Here is a 20,656-nt window from a genome sequence, read left to right on the forward strand (position 1 = left end):
TATTACTATAGGAGGTAAATCCAAAAAGATACTGCTGCCATTTATGTCAAAGGGTCTTCTGCCTATCTTCCCCTCTAAGAGTTCTATAGTATCCAGTCTTACATTTAGGGCTTTAATCCATATTTGTGTATGGAATTAGAGAATGTTCTAATTTCATTCCTTTACCTGTAGCTGTCCAGTTTTCCCAGCATCGCTTATTGAGCAGGCTGTGTTTTCTCCATTGTATATTCTTGCCTTCTTTGTTGTAGATTAATTGACCATAGGTTCATGGGTTTATTTCTGGGCTTTCTATCCAGTTCCATTAATCTGTATTTCAGTTTTTCTGCCAGTACCATACTGTTTTGATGACTGTAGCTTTGTAGTATAGCCTGAAGAAGTCAGGGAGCCTGATTCATCCAGCTCTGTTTTTCTTTCTCAGGATTGCTTTGGCTATTTCAGGTCTTTTGTGTTTCCATACAAATTGTAAAATGTTTTGTTCTACTGCTGTGAAATATGTCATTGGTAATTTGATAGGGATTGCATTAAATCTGTATATTGCCTTGGGTGTATAGTCATTTTGACAATATTTGATTCTTCCAGTCCAAGAACATGGTGTATCTTTCCAACTGTTTTTGTCATCTTCAAATTCTTTCATCAGTGTCTTAGAGTTTTCAGAGTACAGCTCTTTTGCCTCCTTAGATAGGTTTATTCCTAGGTATTTTATTCTTTTTTTTTTTCTTTTTTTTTTTTTTTCTTTTTGCGGTACGCGAGCCTCTCACCGCTGTGGCCTCTCCCGCCGCGGAGCGCAGGCTCCGGACGCGCAGGCCCAGCGGCCATGGCCCACGGGCCCAGCCGCTCCACGGCACGCGGGATCCTCCCAGACCAGGGCACGAACCCGCGTCCCCTGCATCGGCAGGCGGACTCACAACCGCTGCGCCACCAGGGAAGCCCGGTATTTTATTCTTTTTGATGCAATGGTAAATGGGATTGTTTCCTTAATTTCTCTTTCTGATCTTTCATTGTTAGTGTATAGAAATGCAACAGGTTTCTGTGTATTAATTTTGTATCCTGCAACTTTACTGAATTCATTGATGAGATCTAGTAGTTTTCTGGTAGCATCTTTAGGATTTTCTATGTATAGTATCATGTCATCTGCAAACAGTGACAGTTTTATTTCTTCTTTTCCAATTTGGAAGTATATGGCTTATATGGCCTTAATTATGTTGAGGTATGTTCCCTCTCCGTGCCCACTTGCTGGAGAGTTTTTATCATAAATGGGTATTGAATTTTGTCAAAAGCTTTTTCTACATCTATTGAGATGATCATATGGTTTTTATTCTTCAATTTGTTGATGTATTGTATCACATTGATTGATTTGTGGATAGTGAAGAATCTTTGCATCCCTGGAATAAATCCCACTTGATCATGGTGTATGATCATCTTAATGTATTGTTGGATTTGGTTTACTAGCACTTTGTTGAGAATTTTTGTGTCTATGATCATCAGTGATATTTGCCTGTAATTTTCTTTTTTTGTGATATCTTTGGATTTGGTATCAGGATGATGGTAGCCTCATAGAATGAGTATGAGACTGTTCCTTCTTCTGAAATTTTTTGGAAGAGTTTCAAAAGGATAGGTGTTAACTCTTCTCCAAATATTTGATAGAATTCACCCATGAAGCCATCTGGTCCTGAACTTTTGTTTGTTGGAAGTTTTTAAATCGCTGTTTCAATTTCAGTGCTGTGATTGGTTTGTTCGTATATTCTATTTCTTCCTGATTCAGTCTTTGAAGGTTGTACCTTGCTAAGAGTTTGTCCATTTCTTCTAGGTTGTCCATTTTATTGGCATACTGTTGTTTGTAGTAATCTCTTTTGATCCTTTGTATTTCTGTGGTGTCAGTTGTAACTGCACCTTTTTCATTTCTACTTTTATTGATTTGAGCACTTTCCCCTTTTTTTCTTGATGAGTCTGGATAAAGGTTTATCAATTTTATCTTTTCAAGAACCAGCTTTTAGTTTCATTGATCTTTTCTACTGTTTTCTTCATCTCTATTTCATTTATTCCTTCTCTGATCTTTATGATTTCTTTTCCTTCTACTAACTTTGGGTTTTGTTTTTTCTTCTTTCTCTAGTTGCTTAAGGTGTAAGGTTGTTTATTTTTCTTGTTTCCTGAGGTAAGATTGTATTTCTATAAACTCCCCTCTTAGAACTGCTTTTGCTGCATCCTATAGGTTTTGGATCATTGTGTTTTTGTTTTCATATGTCTCTAGGTATTTTTTTATTTCCTCTCTGATTTCTTTGGTGATCCATTGGTTTTTTAGTAACATATTGTTTAACCTCTACGTGTTTGTGATTTTTACAATTTTTTTTCTTGTAGTTGATTTCTAATCTCATAGTGTTGTGGCTGGAAAATATGCTCGATATGATTTCAGTTTTCTTAAATTTACCAAGGCTCACTTTGTGGCCCAGCATGTGATCTATCCTTGAGAATGTTCCATGTGCACTTGAGAAGAATGTGTATTCTCCTGCTTTTGGATGGAATGTTCATCTGGTCTAATGTGTCATTTAAGGCCCATGTTTCCTTACTGATTTTCTGTCTGGATGATCGGTCCATTGATGTAAGTGGGGTGTTAAAGTCCCCCACTATTATTTTTGTGTTACTGTTGATTTCTCCTTTTATGGCTGTTAATATTAGCCTTACATATTGAGGTGCTCCTATGTTGGATGCATATATATTTACAATTGTTATAATTTCTTCTTGGATTGACCCCTTGATCATTATGTAGTGTCCTTCTTTGTCCCTTGTAATGGACTTTATTATAAAGTCTATTTTGTCTGATGAGAGTATTGCTACTCCAGCTTTCTTTTGATTTCCATTTGCATGGCATACCTTTTTCCATCCTCTCACTTTCAGGCTGTATGTGTCCCTAGATCTGAAGTGGGTCTCTTATAGACAGCATATATACGGGTCTTGTTTTTGTGTCCATTCGGCCAGTCTTTTGGTTGGAGCATTTACATTTAAGGTAATTATCAATATGTATGTTCTTATTGCCATTCTGTTAATTGTTTAGGATTTGTTTCTGAAGTTCTTTTTTCTTCCCTTTCTCTTTTGTTCTTGTTCTTCAGGCATCCCAGCACTGGAGTCTGTAGGCTGTTGGGTGGGGACATGTCTCAGTGCCAAAAGAGAGTTGTGTTTGGATTGATTTTTCTGTTTTGTGTGTGTATCTATTGTAGGTTTTTCGTTTGCAGTTACCATGATGTTTTAATATAGCAGTCTATATATATACAAGATTTTTTTAAGTTGCTGGTTTCTTTCTTTCAAATGCCTTTCCAATATCCTGCATTTGTGCTCTCCTCTTCTCACAATTGCTGGTTTTGTGATCATATTTGTGTGTGTATATTTTCCTGCCTTTACTATATGTTTGCCTTTACTGGTGTGCTTTCCCATTTGTAATGTTCTTGTTTCTAGTTGTGGCCTTTTCTTTTCTGCCTAGAGAAGTTCCTTTAGCATTTGTTGTAAAGCTGGTTTGGTGGTACTGAATTCTGTTAGCTTCTGCTTGTCTGTAAAGCTTTTGATTTCTCCACTGAATCTGAATGAGAGCCTTGCTGGGTAGAGTATTCTTGGTTATAGGTTTTCCCCTTTCATCACTTTAAATATATCATGCCACCACTTTCTGGCCTGCAGAGCTTCTGCTGAAAAATCAGCTGATAACCATGTGGGGCATTCCTTTGTATGTTATTTGTTGCTTTTCCCTTTTGCTTTTAATATTTTCTCTGTCTTTATTTTTTGTCAGCTTGATTAATATGTGTCTTGGGGTGTTCCTCCTTGGTTTTATCCTGTATGGGACTATCTGTGCTTCCTGGACTTGAGTATTTCCTTTCCCATGTTAGGGAATTTTTTGGCTATTATGTCTGCAAATATTTTCTCAGGGCCTTTCTCTCCTCTCCTTCTGGGATGCATATAATGTGAATGTTGGTGCATTTAATGTTATCCCAGAGGCCTTTGAGACTGTGCTCATTTCTTTTCATTCTTTTTTCTTTATTCTGTTCCATGGCCGTGATTTCCACCAATCTGTCTTCCAGCTCACTTATCCTTTCTTCTGCCTCATTTATTCTGCTACTGATTCTGTCTAGTATATTATTTCAGTTATTGTATTGTTTATCTCTGTTCTTTAAATTTTCTATCCCTTTGTTAAACATTTCTTATATCTTCTTGGTCTGCACCTCCATTCTTTTTCTGAGATCTTGGATCATCTTTTACTCTGAATTTTCAGGCAGATTGCCTATCTTCACTTATTTGTTCTTCTGGGGTTTTATCCTATTCTTTCACCTGGAACATGTTTCTCTGCCATCTCATATTTCTCTGCCATCTAACTTTCTGTGTTTGTGGTCTCCATTTCTCAGGCTGCATGTTTGTAGTTTCTCTTGCTTCTGGTTTCTCTTGCCCCCTGGTGTGTGAGGTTGGTCCAGGGTATTGTGCAGGCTTCCTGATGGGAGGGACCAGTGCCTGCCCACTGGTGGGTGGAGCTGGGTCTTGTCCCTCTGGTGGGCAGGGCCTTGTCAAGGAATGGCTTGCACTCCAGACAACTTTATGCGGCCTGTCTGCTGATGGGTGTGGCTGTGTTCCCACCCTGTTGGTTGTTTGATCTGAGGCATCCCAGCACTGGAGTCTGTAGGCTGTTGGGTGGGGACATGTCTCAGTGCCAAAATGGTGACCTCCTGGAGAGCTCACACCAATGAATATTCCCTGGGGCCTCTACCACAAGTGTCCTTGCTCCCAGAGTGAGCTACAGCTGACCCCTACATCCCCGGGAGACCCTCCAGGACCCACAGGTAGGTCCAGCTCAGGCTCTTATGGAGTCACTGCTTTGCCATGGATCCCGGTGCACACAAGGCCTTGTGTTTGCCCTCCCAAAGTGTAGTCTCTGTTTACCCCAGTCCTGTGCAGCTCCTGTACTCATGCCCCACTGGCCTTCAAAGCTAAATGCACTGGGGGCTCCTCCTCCTGATGCCAGACCTCCAGGCTGGTAAGCCTGATGCAGGGCTCAGAACTCTCACTCCTATGGGAGAACCTTTGTGATATAATTATTTTTCAGTTTGTGGGTAATCCAGACAGCAAGTATGGGATTTGACTATATTACAAAAGTGCCCCTCCTACCATCTTGTTGTGGCTTCTTTGTCTTTGGAATATAAAATATCTTTTTTGGTAGGTTCCAGTCTATTTTGTTGATGGTTGTTTAGCAGTTAATTGCAATTTTGGTGTTTTCGTGAGAAGAGCTGAGCTCAAGTCCTTCTACTCCACCATCTTGTCCTCAACCTCCCCCAGACTGCGGGTGCTGTGCCATGCCATTCCAGGGGCATAACAGCCTGTGGCTTCCCCGAGTCCAGGCTGGTGAGTTGGAGTCATTGCGCTGGCCTAGCTGCTTTTTCTGGCCTCACTGCTTCAGGGCTGGGGCCACAACCCTAGGCCAGAGGTGGCACCCTCAAAGCATGGTGGGACGGTCAACCACCAGGTCAGGAAGCACGTGGGTCCATTCTGGTAATAATTTAATTAAATATTAATGTTAAAAATAAACTTTATTAAAGTATTAATGTATATGAAATAAAGTTTCCTAATTATAAGTATGTAACATGAGTTTTGACAAATATACATGACAATATAAGTTATGTAACCACCAACAGACTAATTTTATAAAAACTATTCATCACCTTAAAAGGTTCTCTCGTGCCCTTTGCATTCAATTATTACCTCTCACTCCTTGGCCCCACAAAACCACTGATTTGCTTTGTGTCACCATAGTTTTTACATTTACTACAATTTTATATAAATAGAAACATAAATAATTTTGTTTGTTTTCTTTCACTTAGCATAATGCTTTTGTGATTCATCCTTATTTTCATTGCTGCATAATATCCCATTATGTGGATATACAAAAATGTGTTGTGTCCATTAACAGTGGAAATTTGGGTTGTTTCCAGTTTGGGGCTGTTATGAATAAATCTGCTATTAACATTCAGGTAAAAGTCCTTGTGTAACATTTATTTGTATTTTCTTGAGTAGATAAGAGGAGAATTACTGAGTCATATGGTAGGTATATGTTTATGAGACAGGATAAACTATTTTATAAAGAGGTTATATCATTTTGCTATCCCACCAGCAATGTATGAGGGTTTTGGTTTTTCCACATTCTTGTCAACACTTCCTATTGTCGATCTTTTCAATTAGATACCAGTGATGGGTTCACTGGTATCTAGTAGTGATTTTAATTTACATATTCCTAGTAACTAATGATGTTCAGCATCTTTCAAGTGCTTATTTCACATTTGTGCATCTTGTTTGGTGAAATGTCTGTTCAAAACTTTTACCTACTTTTTAAATCAAGTTGTCTTATTATTACTGGGAGTTCTGTAAATATTTTGAATAAGATATGTATTTTCCAAATATCTTCTCTCAGTCTGTGGCTAATCTTTTCCTTTTGTTAATGGTATCTTTTGTAGAGCAAAATGATTTAATTTTGATGTCATGCAGGTTATCAATTTTTTATTTTATGGTTTGTGCTTTTCATGCCCTTTTAAACTGTTGTCTAACCCAAGATTACTGTGATTTTCTTCTGATCCATTTTAAGTTAATTTTTGCGTTTTATGAAAGGTGAAAGTTAAGGCTCCATTTTTAATTTATGGGTATCTAATTGTTTTATCATTTATTGAAAATATTATCTTTCCTCTGAGTTGCCATAGCACTTTTGCCAAATATCGTCATTTATGTGTGTGTTTGTGGATATTGTTCCATTACACTAATATTTATATTTTTTCAATACTTTTTCAGTACCAGCCTATTGTGATTCCTATAGCTTTAGAGTATGTCTTGAAATTTTATAGTGTAGCTCCTTAAACTTTTTTATTTTTCAAAACCATTTGGGCTATTCTAGATCACTGCATTTTCATACATAGTTTAGAATCATGTTTCAATTTCTTAAACAAAAAAAGTCTGCCGAGATTTTGTTTGGAGTTGCTTTCACTTTGTAGATCAATTTGGGGAAAATGAACAATATTGAGTTTTCTGACCATTGATCAAGGTATATCTCTTTATTTAGGTCTTCTTTCATTTCCCTCCGCATGGTTTATAATTTTCAGTATACATATTTTCTACATGTGTTAAATTTATACCTATTTTATAGTTTGATGCTATTATGAGTATTGGATGGAGAGTTCTATAAATTTCAGTTTAGTCAAGGATGTCAATAGTGTTGTTCAGAACTTCTATATTCTAATTATTTTTTGCCTAATAATTCTATCAATTATTGAAAGAAGAATGTTTGCATCCTCAGCCTTAATTGTAGATTTGTCTGTTTTTCCTTCTAACTCTCAGTATTTCTCCATGTATTTTGAAGGTCTGTTACCAGATGAATCCACATAAAAGGTTGCTATATCTTCTTGATGAATTGACTTCATAATCATTCTCCCTATTTATCTCTCTAAATTTTTCTTGTTCTGAAATATACTTTGTCTATATTAATGATCCATTAATATAGCCACTTCAGCCTTCATTTAATTAGTGTTTTCATGGTATACATTTTCCATTCTTTTAATTTATTTTTAAACTGTATTTGTCGTAGGCAACATATATTGGATCTGAATTTTTTTTTCCACTCAGGCAATCTCTGCCCTTAATTGAAGTGTTTAGACAATTTATTGACTTTAATGTGATTATCCCTATTGTTGCCTTGAATGAAAAGATTTTTCTATTTTCTATTTGTCCCATTTGTTCTTGCATTTTTTTCTTTATGGTACCTTTTAATGATTCTATTTTATGTCCTATTGTCCTAAGTGTTTTAAATTTTAATTAAAAAACTTTTTTTTAATTTACATTTTGCTCTTTGGTTTATTATATATATATCTTTAACTTCAAATAAATAAACAGCATTATACCACTTCACATATAAGAATCCTTTAACAGTATACTTCTATCTCTCTTCCTGTTCTATCTCTCTTCCTGTTCTTAGTACTACTGTTGCCATATATTTTATTTCTATCATGTTATAAATCCCACAATACATTGTTATTTGCATTTTAAGTGATCAATGATTTTTTGAAGAAATGAGTCTTTAATATTAATCCACATATTTAACCACTTATGGTGTTCTTCATTACTTAGTGTAGATCCATATTTTAATCTGGAATCATTTTTCTTCTGCCTAAAGGACTTCCTTTATTATTTCTTTTTAATACTTCAGCTATTTATTTAAAGATAAGTTATCAATACTGACAGGCCAAAAAATTCTAGAATAAGATAATGCTGTGGAGAATAGGGTAGCTATTTTATATACAAGGGATTAGAAGGCATATTGTGTTCCTACAGTACAGTTGCTCTAGTTTTTATATACAATGTTTAAAGGTTACTTTCCATTTATAGTTATTACAAAATATTGGCTGCATTCCCCATGTTGTACAATACATCCTGGAGCCTATCTTACACCCAATAGTTTATACTTCCTACTCCCAGACCCCTCTCCTTCTCTCCCCACTGGTAACCACTAGTTTGTTCTCTTTATCTGTTGAGTCTGCTTCTTTTTTGTTACATTCACTAGTTTGATGTATTTTTTTTCGATTCCACATATAAGTGATAACACGCAGTATTTGTCTTTCTCTGTCTGACTTACTTCACTTACCATAATGCCATCTGAGTCCACTCATGCTGCTGCAAATGGCAACATTTCATTCCCTTTTTTGCTCTATTTTATATTGGAAATGCTTTTTAAAATTTTAATGTTTATTTTCTTATTAGTCATCCTTTTTTTTTTAAGAACATTAAAATGTGAAAAGTGTATATTTAGGAGTTGAGCAAATAGTACATATGTATGTGTGTGTGTATATATATATATTTTTTTTATTCAAACAGAAAGTCACAAAAATTATAAACGTCCTCATCAGTTCACTCAGTCCCGTGTAATTAATTTTTTTTATCTTGATCTTTTGTTAGCACTTTTATGAGTTCATCAGTTTTCCATTAGAGTTCTGAAAATGCTTATTCATTCAGTTCAGCAGTATAGTCAGTTACCAGAAACCTGTACTTGTCAGAGTCTTTTCCATGAATTCCTTGAAGATGAAACCCTTTTATAGGAACATATTTTCAAAAGCATCAGAATACACCCAGAACTGTCTGTAAATGACAAAAGACTTAAAAATGACCACGGTTAAAGATTTGATGAAAGTTCATAATAATGCAATTGACAAGGAAATTTAGTTATTTCTGAGATATACATTTTAAAGTAATTACTAGAATTATGACATATAACATTATACCAGAACATACACGATTTTTAGAAATTTCATGTAATGTCTGAAACATTTATATTAACATATTTCCATACAAATAACCCAAAGAAAGTTTAGTATTAGTTGTTTTGTTTATTTGTTTATATTGCAGTTCTTATTAGTCATCCATTTTATACACATCAGCGTATACATGTCAACCCCAATCTCCCAATTCAGCACACCACCACCACCACCCCCCGCCACTTTCCCCCTTTGGTGTCTATATGTTTTGTTCTCTACATCTGTGTCTCAATTTCTACTCTGCAAACCAGTTCATCTGTACCATTTTCTAGGTTCCACATATTTGCGCTAATATACGATATTTGTTTTTCTCTCTCTGACTTACTTCACTCTGTATAACAGTCTCTAGATGCATCCACGTCTCTACAAATGACCCAATTTTGTTCCTTTTTATGGCTGAGTATATTCCATTGTATATATGTACCACATCTTCTTTATCCATTCGTCTGTCCATGGGTATTTAGGTTGCTTCCATGATCTGGCTATTGTAAATAGTGCTGCAATGAACATTGGGGTGCATGTGTCTTTTTGAATTATGGTTTTCTCTGGGTATATATATGCCCAGTAGTGGGATTGCTGGGTCATATGGTAATTCTATTTTTAGTTCTCTAAGGAACCCCCATACTGTTCTCCATAGTGGCTGTATCAATTTACATTCCCACCAACAGTGCAAGAGGGTTCCTTTTTCTCCACACCCTCTCCAGCATTTGTTGTTTGTAGATTTTCTGATGATGCCCATTCTAACTGGTGTGAGGTGATACCTCATTGTAGTTTTGATTTGATTCTCTAATGATTAGTGATGTTGAGCAGCTTTTCATGTGCTTCTTGGCCATCTGTATGTCTTCTTTGGAGAAATGTCTATTTAGGTATTCTGCCCATTTTTGGATTGGGTTTTTTGTTTTTTAATATTGAGCTGCATGAGCTGTTTATATATTTTGCAGATTAATCCCTTGTCAGTTGCTTCGTTTGCAAATATTTTCTCCCATTCTGAGGGTTGTCTTTTCGTCTTATTTATGGTTTCCTTTGCTGTGCAAAAGCTTTTAAGTTTCATTAGGTCCCATTTGTTTATTTTTGTTTTTATTTCCATTACTCTAGGAGGTGGATCAAAAAATATCTTGGGTTTATTTTTGTAGGTCCTTTTCTTCTCTTGTGTTTCCCACTTAGAGAAGTTCCTTTAGCATTTGTTATAGAGCTGGTTTGGTGGTGCTGAATTCTCTTAGCTTTTGCTTCTCTGTAAAATTTTTGATTTCTCCATCGAATCTGAATGAGATCCTTGCTGGGTAGAGTAATCTTGGTTGTACGTTCTTCCCTTTCATCACTCCCTTCTGGCTTGTAGAGTTTCTGCAGAGAAATCTGCTGTTAACCTTATGGGAGTTCCCTTGTATGTTATTTGTCATTTTTCCCTTGCTGCTTTCAGTAATTTTTCTTTGTGTAATTTTTGCCTATTTGATTACTATGTGTCTCGGCATGTTTCTCCTTGGGTTTGTCCTGTATGGGACTCTCTACACTTGCTGGATTTGGGTAGCAATTTCCTTTCCCATGTTAGGGAAGTTTTCGACTATAATCTCCTCAAATATTTTCTCGGGTCCTTTCTCTCTCTCTTCTTCTTCTGAGACCCCTATAATGCGAATGTTGTTGCGTTTGATGCTGTCCCAGAGGTCTCTTAGGCTGTCTTCATTTCTTTTCATTCTTTTTTCTTTATTCTTTTCTACAGCTGTGAATTCCACCGTTCTGTCTTCCAGGTCACTTATCCGTTCTTCTGCCTCCATTATTCTGCTATTGATTCCTTCTAGTGTATTTTTCATTTCAGCTATTGTATTGTTCATCTGTTTCTTCTTTAATTCTTCTAGGTCTTTATTAAACATTTCTTGCATCTTCTGGATCTTTGCCTCTGTTCTTTTTACGAGGTCCTGGATCATCTTTGCTATCATTATTCTGAATTCTTTTTCTGCAAGGTTGCCTATCTCCACTTCATTTAGTTTTTCTGGAGTTTTATCTTGTTCCTTCATCTGGTACATGGCCCTCTGCCTTTTCATCTTATCTTTCTGTGAATGTGGTTTTTATTCCACAGGCTGCAGGACTGTAGTTCTTCTTGCTTCTGCTGTCTGCCCTCTGGTGGATGAGGCTATCTAAGAGGCTTGTAGAAGTTTCCTGATGGGAGGGACTGGTGGTGGGTAGAGCTGACTGTTGCTCTGGTGGGCAGAGCTCAGTAAAACTTTAATCCACTTGTCTGCTGATGGGTGGGGCTGGGTTCCCTCCCTGTTGCTTGTTTGGCCTGAGGTGACCCAACACTGGAGCCTACAGGGCTGTTTGGTGGGGCTAATGGCAGTCCCTGGGAGGTCTCACGCCAAGGAGTACTTCCCAGAACTTCTGCTGCCAGTGTCCTTGTCCCTTGGTGAGCCACAGCTGCCCCCCTCCTCTGCAGGAGACCCTTCAACACTAGCAGGTAGGTCTGGTTCAGTCTCCTATGGGGTCACTGCTCCTTCCTCTGGGTCCCGATGTGCATACTACTTTGTGTGTGCCCTCCAAGAGTGGAGTCTCTGTTTCCCCCAGTCCTGCCATCAAATCCCACTAGCCTTCAAAGTCTGATTCTCTAGGAATTCCTCCTCCCATTGCCAGACCCCCAGGTTGGGAAGCCTGACGTGGGGCTCAGAACCTTCACTCCAGTGGGTGGACTGCTGTGGTATAAGTATTCTCCAGTTTGTGAGTCACCCACCCAGCAGTTATGGGGCTTGATTTTATTGTGATAGCACCCCTCCTATCATCTCATTGAAGCTTGTCCTTTGTCTTTGGATGTGGGGTATCTTTTTCGGTGAGTTCCAGTGTCCTTCTGTCGATGATTGTTCAGCAGTTAGTTAGTTGTGATTCCAGTGTTCTCGAAAGAGGGCGTGAGAGCATGTCCTTCTACTCTGCCATTTTGAACCAATCTCTTCCTTTATTGTTTCTTATAGTACATGTCTCCTAGTGATGAATTCCCTCAGATTTTTATTCATGAGTAAAAATCTGTATTTCACCATTTGAAAGATATGTGCTGAGTATAGAATTTTATTTTGACCCATTATAATCATTTGTTGCTTTCAAGATGTCATGTCATTTTGGACTGTGTAGTTTCCAATGAGTAGATTTCATCATTCTTATCTTTGCCTCTGTGTAGGAAATATATCTTCTCTCTCTGGCTGCTTTTAACATTTTTTCTTCATCACTAGTTTTCAACAGTGTGATGATGTATTTTTCTTTATGTTTATTCTGCTTAGGATCCTTTGAGCTTCTTGGATCTTTAGGTTTACTGTTACCAAGTTTGGCTATCATTTTGCTATTTTGGCTTCATTGCTTTAAATATGTTTTCTGCTGATCTTCCTTTCTGAGGCTCCAATTACATTTATTCTAGACTGCTCAATTTTGTCCCAGGGGTCAGTGATGCTTTGGGGTTTTCTTCTCTCTCATGTTTCTTTTTGGAAATTTTCTATTGCTTTTTATTCAAGTTCACTATTCTTCTCTGCTATGATGTCTAATATTCAGATAAAAATATATCTGAAATGATTAAATTACCTCTCAAAATTTGAGTCTTTTTAATATCTTCTAATTCTCACTTTATCACATTCATGTTTTCCTCAGCCTTCTTGAATATCTGGAATATATTTTCCAAAGCATTTTTAATATCCTTTTCTGCTAATTTTATCATCTCTTTTATTTCTAGGTATGTTTCTGGTGATTTACTTTTTTCCTCTGGTTATCCGTCTTTTTCTTGATACCTACTACTCTTCATATAGTTAACATTGTGAATTTTACATCTATGGTGATATTTTGTTGGATTCTTTTCAATAGATAGTTATCTGGAAGGAAGTTATGTTACTTAGAATCAGTTTTTAAGCTTTTTTAGGGTGGGTCTAGAAAAGCCTTTAGTTTATGGCTAATTTGTTCCCACTACTGAAGTGACACCCCTATATCTGTTTTCCCATGTAGTTGGAGATCTCAGCAGTTTGGCTGGTAGTGACATGAAATATTCTCAGCCTTGTATGAGCTTTGTGAATTGTTCTGCTTTATCCTTTTGGTGGTTTGTTCCCAAGCCTGGGGTAGTTTATTCACATGGATGCACAGATCAGTACCCAGACAAAATTTCAAGAGAACCGTTCTATAAATCTCTGGTGTATTCTATCTATGCAGCTCTCTTCTCTCCAGTATTTTGCCTCATAAATTCTGTTTTTGCCACATTAGACTCTGATTTCTGTCTCCTTGGTTTGGTGAGACTTCTGATCTCTCCTTGAGTTTCGGTTTCCTGGGAAATCTCTCCATTCAGTAAGCTAGAACACTTAGTTTAAACTAAAGTTTACTTCGATTGTTATCCTTCTCTCATCTTATTCTGTGTTGCCTGTTGACCAATATGTGAAGACTGCCGTTAAATGTATTTTGTTCAGCTTCCTAGTTAAGGTAGGAGATTAAATCCAGTATCCATGTTGACTTTTCAACAACAATTGCCTAACCTCCCCAAACCTAAGGTATAACTTTCCAGGATTCTTACTTACTTACTTACTTATTTATTTATGGATGTGTTGAGTCTTTGTTGCTGCATGCAGGCTTTCTCAGTTGCATCAAGTGGGGGCTACTTTTCATTGTGGTGCACAGGCTTCTCACTGTGGTGGAGTTTGTTGCGGAGCACGGGCTTTAGGCACATGGACTTCAGTAGCTGTGGCTCACAGGCTTAGTTGCTCCCCGGCACATGGGGTCTTCCCAGACCAGGGATCGAACCCGTGTCCCCTACATTGGCATGTGGATTCTTAAGCACCGCACCACCAGGGTAGTCCCCAGTATTCTTATTTTTAATTCAAAAAGAAAAATATTTTTGTTGGTGTCATACATTCTAGTTGCCTTTTTTTCTCTTCTCAGTACTGCATTTGGGAACTCTCTCATACCTGTAAGCAGAAGTAATTAACTACTTTTTAACATTAAAAGTTTAGAGATATTAATTTGCTACAATATATAGTATGTATAATATTGCACTTATAATAATATTAAGATCAGTTCTACTTTTGTGTGGAAATTTTTCAAACTCCTTTAATAATATTTCTGACTTGATGCTAATAAAAGCTCTGTGAACTAGATAAATCTAGCGTTATAATTCTCATTACAAAGTAAAGAAGCTAAGGCCTCACAAGATTCATTAATTTTTCTCAATCGCATAACCTATAAATGATGAGATAGGATCTTCTGACTTTTATAACAGTGTTTTTTCCAATTTTCCAGAGTCTGTCTTCCTGGAAGATGTAGAACTTTATGTAAAATAGCAAAACATCTAGTATAGTATGGTAGCAAAACTTTTCGTGAGGAAGGCAATATGGTGGAATAGAAATAACTAGATTTAGAGTAAGCGGATGATTTGTCAGTCATATTCAATCTAAGTAATAAAACAACGTGGAATTACATAAAATGAGCAAAACAACTTTTATACAACTATTTTATATTTACTTTAGGAAACAAAAAGCAGATTTACAATTGTTCAGCTAGAGGGCATGTTGTAAATGGAGCAAAAAGAGAGTTTAGTGTATGCCAATTGTTAAGGTGACCAAAATGCCTGCTTAGGAGATCCATTTTAATTTTTCAGGAGATTTAGTTAAGAAATTAATCAAATGGCCTTTGTATTTTAGTAAATGGGACAAAATAAAGAACAAAAGATTGAGAAATTTTTAAATTTTTGTGAATGAGTTAGATCTCTGTTCATATCTACTATGGTGTCAAAATCTTTGATATATGTAGTTAATCTTTATGTAAAATCTTGTGTTAAGTATACACTCTGTTTAAGAAGAGAATTAATTTCGAACCTAATAATTATTATTTTTGAAAAAAGTCACCTAATTGCATACCTAAGCAGCTGTAGCTATTGAAGTATGACATTTCTTGATCTGTTCCCCCTTCATAGCAAAAAGATTTTATATGATTCATCTGTAAAAACATAAAATCGAGTTAAAGAGCAAGTTGAGTAATCACTACTTACATGATAAAATATATGAGAAAATATGATTGCAGGTCATTCCTATTTTTTGCAGTGGTCATGGCTATTATATAAGGTTAACCTATCCTATGTAAAGGCACCATATCCTTCCTGACTTTCACCAGTCACTGCCTGACTTACCCAACCCTAAAGCATTACTTTCCAATAATCTTATTTATTTTTAAATTCAGAGATAAAAATAATAATGGTTGGTGTAATACATTCTAGTTGCATTTTTTTTTTCTCTCAGAGTTGCATTTGGGAACTGCAATGGGTTGGCTGTGGTGGATTTTATACAGAAGACAGTACTGTTAAGCATGGGGACCATTGACCTATATAGATCAAGTGACCTATACCAACGACAACCACGGTCTCCTCGAAAAAACAAGCAGTTCATTGCAGGTAGGAGATAAGATGGTTATGAACTTGATTAGTTCACCTGTTTTCTCACCTTTAGATTTCTTGTCTTTCTTCTGTGATGCTACTCAAATGCACAGCAATATAAAGTCAACATACTTTACAATACCACGTAAGTAAAATTGGTCAGAAACATAGTATGAATCTTTGAAAGGGTAAAGGAAGTGTTTAAACTTCAATTTGTTGTTAACGTTAGGAAGGATCTCAAGTTTCTAAGTTGAATTCCTAAAATATAACAAAAGATAAGAAGATATTAAATATAAAAATGCTAAGAAAATCAGGCTATCTAGTTGAAAAAGCTGCTTGCAATGGTTGTGTTAACTGGGATAGTTTTCTTCTAATATATGATAGCTTTAAAAATATAACTTAAGGTCATTCACTAGTTTTAATATTTTAAAGTAACTCCATTTTTTGGCTGTCACCTTTCCTTGTTGGATGGTGACTTTCTTGGAGGTATTTTCACAAATGCAGTAAACATTATTAACATTTTAAAATGCTATGAAAGATGATATTTTTCTTGACAAATTAGAAAAACATATATAGTAAAATACAAGCCAAAATACTTTCTACGTATAATGCCAAACCTTGATATGCCAAATTATCCAAAGTTGTACTAAAATTTCAGTACATATCCAAATAGTTGGCTTTGCAAACATTGCCAACATTTTGTATATTTTCTGTCCACTGACATAGTTTAGTTGGTAAAATATTGGCTGAGCTAAAAGGTTTGCAGGTGGAAATGCATCTATAGTATTATGTGTTATTTTATACAGTTTTTTAAATTTTCTACTGTTTTTTAAAATAATCAGTTGAATATTGACACTTTTACTAAATATACCCACGTAAAGACTATTTTAAAGTAAAAAGAGTACATTATGGTAGGTGTTATTTTCTAAATAGCAAATGTGCCAAATTTAACATCTGAATGTGGTAATAAATGAAGTTTCCTTTTGAACTAATGAAAAATTACTTGATATACTGAAATTCTCCTCCTTTGTTAATCTTTCTTTTGTAAACCTATACCCTTTCCAAATTGCTAATTTAGACCCTTTTCAGGAGCACAAAAGTTCTCCTTCAGAACCTGGAGTTTCTTTGTTTTTTGTTAGGGATCTCAACTTTTAGCAATATTTTATGAGTGCTAGCAATGTAAAATTAGACAGGTTCTGCTTCTACCACTACTGGCTTTTGAAAGAAAGGCAGAATAAGAGAAATTGTGCATGAATGTACCATGAGATCCCCTCACGATTGAGAAAGAGAAAGTTGACTTTTGAAAGTTCATGGACTCTTGATAGAAAGATGTTAGGGGATAGTAGGCACTGTTTGCATACTGAAACACTAATTCAATCAGAAAAGCTGTGGATCCTAAGACAACATCTAAATTACTTGCTGGATATACACAGTGGGATGACAAAGTGTATATTTTGACAGAGGTAATACAATTATTTAATTTAAACTTACTGAGCCTCAAAAATTATGATTAGAGCTCAGAATTTTAATGACTTTAAAATTAGGAAAAACTGTGATGAAGTTGTAAACTCTGCTTGTATTTAGTATATATAATGAGTACTCTGTTATTAAAAAAAAGACTAAAATCCCTAAGCTTTCTTGTTAATACTGAAGATTAAAGACAACCATTTTTATATTTCTGTGGTAACATACATATTACTTATAAGCTAAATAAGTTTACTATGTAAAAAGCATAAAGAGAAATATGCTATTTTTATAAGATATTTGATTAAATAAAATTACTACAGCATTCTCATCATTCATCTATCACCTCACTTTCTAATTGATTTAATTTTTTAATATCTCCTTTCTAATTTGATTACCTAAACTTGCTGCAATTTCTTCATCTTGGCTGTTCTATATTCTGGTATGATATCACTTCCTTTCACTTTAGACTATTTTTCTCTCTTTCTTCTGCCTGCTGCTGATGCTGGTGTTCTGGCATGTTCCAAAGACAACTTTTGCATGCGTGGCCTGTCTAACTTTTATCCTGATTTAACGAAACGGATCCGTACTTCCTACCAGAGTAAGTTCAATAAAGGTTAGGCAAATAGCTTTTTTTTAAGTCATAATGCTTGAGTTAAATCCATATATCTGTGCTTAGTAATGTGTTTTTAAAAACACATTCAGCATGCATGCAAATTTTTGTTTTGTTATGGAAATGCAACCTGATAATTTTAATAAAAATTATATAAATATTTCAAATAGTTATATACCCATTTACCCATATTCATTGTTTCAGTGTTTATTTCAAACCATGTGTACCATGTGCTATTAGTCCAAGAGCCATTGTCTTTTGTTTTGAGGAGGAAGAGCCATGGTGTCCTTGTAAATAATAAACCTGATATTCTAGCATCAATAATAATTGAATGCTTATTTTGGAAACCTTATGCCTTTGGCCATTTTATAAAATTATTTTAACCAGGGCCACAATACTTGCTTTTTCTAATGTAATTAGATTTCTTGGAGGTAGCATTTCTGACGCTTTTCATTAAAATAGAATATACAAACACACATTTCTATAGTGATTTTAGGAAACAAACACTGTGAAACTGGGGAATCAAGGTCACAAATAAAAGTCACTAATATTAACATTTACCATGGTAGCAAATGCAAATCTGAAGATGGTGTGTCAGATATTCTATTAAATGGTGCAGAAAGAGTGGGGAGTGAGAGTATGATTGGAGGTGCAGACGATACTAGTGATATTATGGGTGAATATTTATTGACATGAGAAGATGTATATAATATGTTAATCAATATGTTTAAAAAGAACTTAATACATATAAGACAATCTCATATTTGTATAAAATACATATATGGATACATACATGTTTGTTGCTTGTATCCTAAATTTCTTCAGACCTCACCTCACCAGCTTGTACATACTTAATGGAATTACATCACTTATAAAAACGTAGAATTTTGTGTTCCATTAGCTAAAGGAAGTCAATACCTGTGAAAGCCTTAAAGTTTTTCTGGGGTGCAGAGGGTAACTTATTTTTGCTCGGAACTATTCTTTAGTTTTCTACTCTGAGCACCCCCTTTTTCAGTGCTTCCCACTGCCTCTACTCCTGGTGCTTGTGATAGGACACATATCTGTGTTGGCTTCTGCTGTTACTAAAACAGAAACTTATTAGGTATTATAACATTTCTTGACACCTGAAAATTATATGAAATTTTAGTTTCCATAATTAAAATTTCCATAAAAGTTGTATTGGAACACAGCCAAACTCATTCATTTACATATTGTTTCTGGCTGCTTCCAAACTACAATGGCAGAATTGAGTAGTTGCAACAGAAACCATATGGCCCCTAGAGAATGGACTTGAGGATACAGGGAAGGGGAAGGGTAAGCTGGGACAAAGTGAGAGAGTGGCATGGACATATATACACTACCAAATGTAAAATAGATAGCTAGTGGGAAGGAACTACATAGCACAGGGAGATCAGCTCGATGCTTTGTGACCACCTAGAGGGGTGGGATAGGGAGGGTGGGAGGGAGGGAGATGCAAGAGGGAAGAGATATGGGGACATATGTATAACTGATTCACTTTGTTATAAAGCAGAAACTGACACACGATTGTAAAGCAATTATACTCTAATAAAGATGTTAAGGGCTTCCCTGGTGGCACAGTGGTTGAGAGTCCGCCTGCCGATGCAGGGGACACGGGTTCGTGCCCTGGTCCGGGAAGATCCCACATGCCGCAGAGCGGCTGGGCCCGTGAGCCATGGCCGCTGAGCCTGCGTGTCCGGAGCCTGTGCTCCGCAACGGGAGAGGCCACAACAGTGAGAGGCCCGCGTACAGCAAAAAAAAAAAAAAAAAGAAAAGATGTTGTTAAAAAAAAAAAATTGCCCACCTTTAAAAACAAAAAAGAAACCATATGGCCCACGAGACCTAAATATTTACTGTCTTGCTCCTCACATAAAGTTGCTGACCTCTCTCCTATACTATTCTTCGTTACCCATCCCCTACCACCTAAATGGTTTCAGCCCAAACCTTTCCTGAAAATAGTTTCCAGGTGGTTTAACACACATACTCAGACTTCAGAATCCTAGTTTAGCCTTCTCAAGGTAGAATCCCCCTACTGTGTGTGTGTGTGTGTGTGTGTGAGAATGCATCCATCTGTACGGATAGAAAAAGTTTCTGGAACATGAGACTGTAGATTTTATAAATTTCTTTTAATGTATTTTATGGTATTTCTATAATAAACACATAATGCTTTTATAGTAAAAAGAAGTTGGATTCTGAGGATAAGAAGCAGGCTCTTAGTTAATCTGAATTCTACAATATCAACCATGATATTAAAGTTAATTACTTCAATAATCTTACGTTGCCTTCAGAATAAAAAAGCCAAGATTTTAAACCTTCATTCAGGGTACTCTAAAATATAATTCTTATCTGCATCTTCAAATGAATTTTCTACTACTGCTATAAAAACACTCCTCTTAAGCCAGTGTATGTATCTTACTACACTTATAATTTATTTATAAGTGAAACTTTCCTTAGATTTCACTCCCTATAGTAAACCTTTCCTGCTGCCATTAGAGCCCTTTGCACCAATTCCTTAATTTAAATGTCTATAGTGCCTACGGTGTACAGGCTTCTACACAGTAGTGTCTGAACCATTTAGTTGGTACTTAGATTTGTTTGTATTTTTATGCATATGCTCTACCTTTATAAATGCATGATAAGAACCTGAAAACCATATCTAAAATTGTTATTATCCTCTACACCCAGCACAAGTATGAGCTCAGCAAGTCAATGATGATGGTAGTGAGATAGAGCATGACAGGAGACTCTTTTTGCTAACAAGAATAGCCAGCAGAATTTTCAGATTTGATAAATGAGAGTAGACATGGCTTCTGGGTTCACTGGAATTTTGCAAAAGAAATCATAGTTTCTTCTAAACAAAGAATTAAAGTGTCAAGA

General features: G+C 36.0%; 1 protein-coding gene across 2 annotated transcripts in view; it reads left to right on the top strand.

The window, feature by feature from the left end:
- The window catches only part of STXBP5L (syntaxin binding protein 5 like), a 383,427-nt gene that overhangs the window by 277,122 nt on the left and 85,649 nt on the right, over window positions 1–20,656 (top strand). Inside the window, exons 18-19 of one of the 2 annotated variants that reach the window (XM_029214585.1) lie at window positions 15,551–15,702; window positions 17,678–17,749. In XM_029214585.1, the coding sequence (XP_029070418.1) occupies window positions 15,551–15,702; window positions 17,678–17,749 (224 nt within the window). The remainder of the gene's footprint in view (window positions 1–15,550; window positions 15,703–17,677; window positions 17,750–20,656) is intronic. The other variant, XM_029214586.1, reaches the window with a different exon arrangement.

The sequence above is a fragment of the Monodon monoceros genome, unplaced genomic scaffold (assembly GCF_005190385.1).
Source record: "Monodon monoceros isolate NGI ecotype Baffin Bay Population unplaced genomic scaffold, NGI_Narwhal_1 Super_Scaffold_11, whole genome shotgun sequence".
In the NCBI taxonomy this organism is placed as follows: Eukaryota; Metazoa; Chordata; class Mammalia; order Artiodactyla; family Monodontidae; genus Monodon; species Monodon monoceros.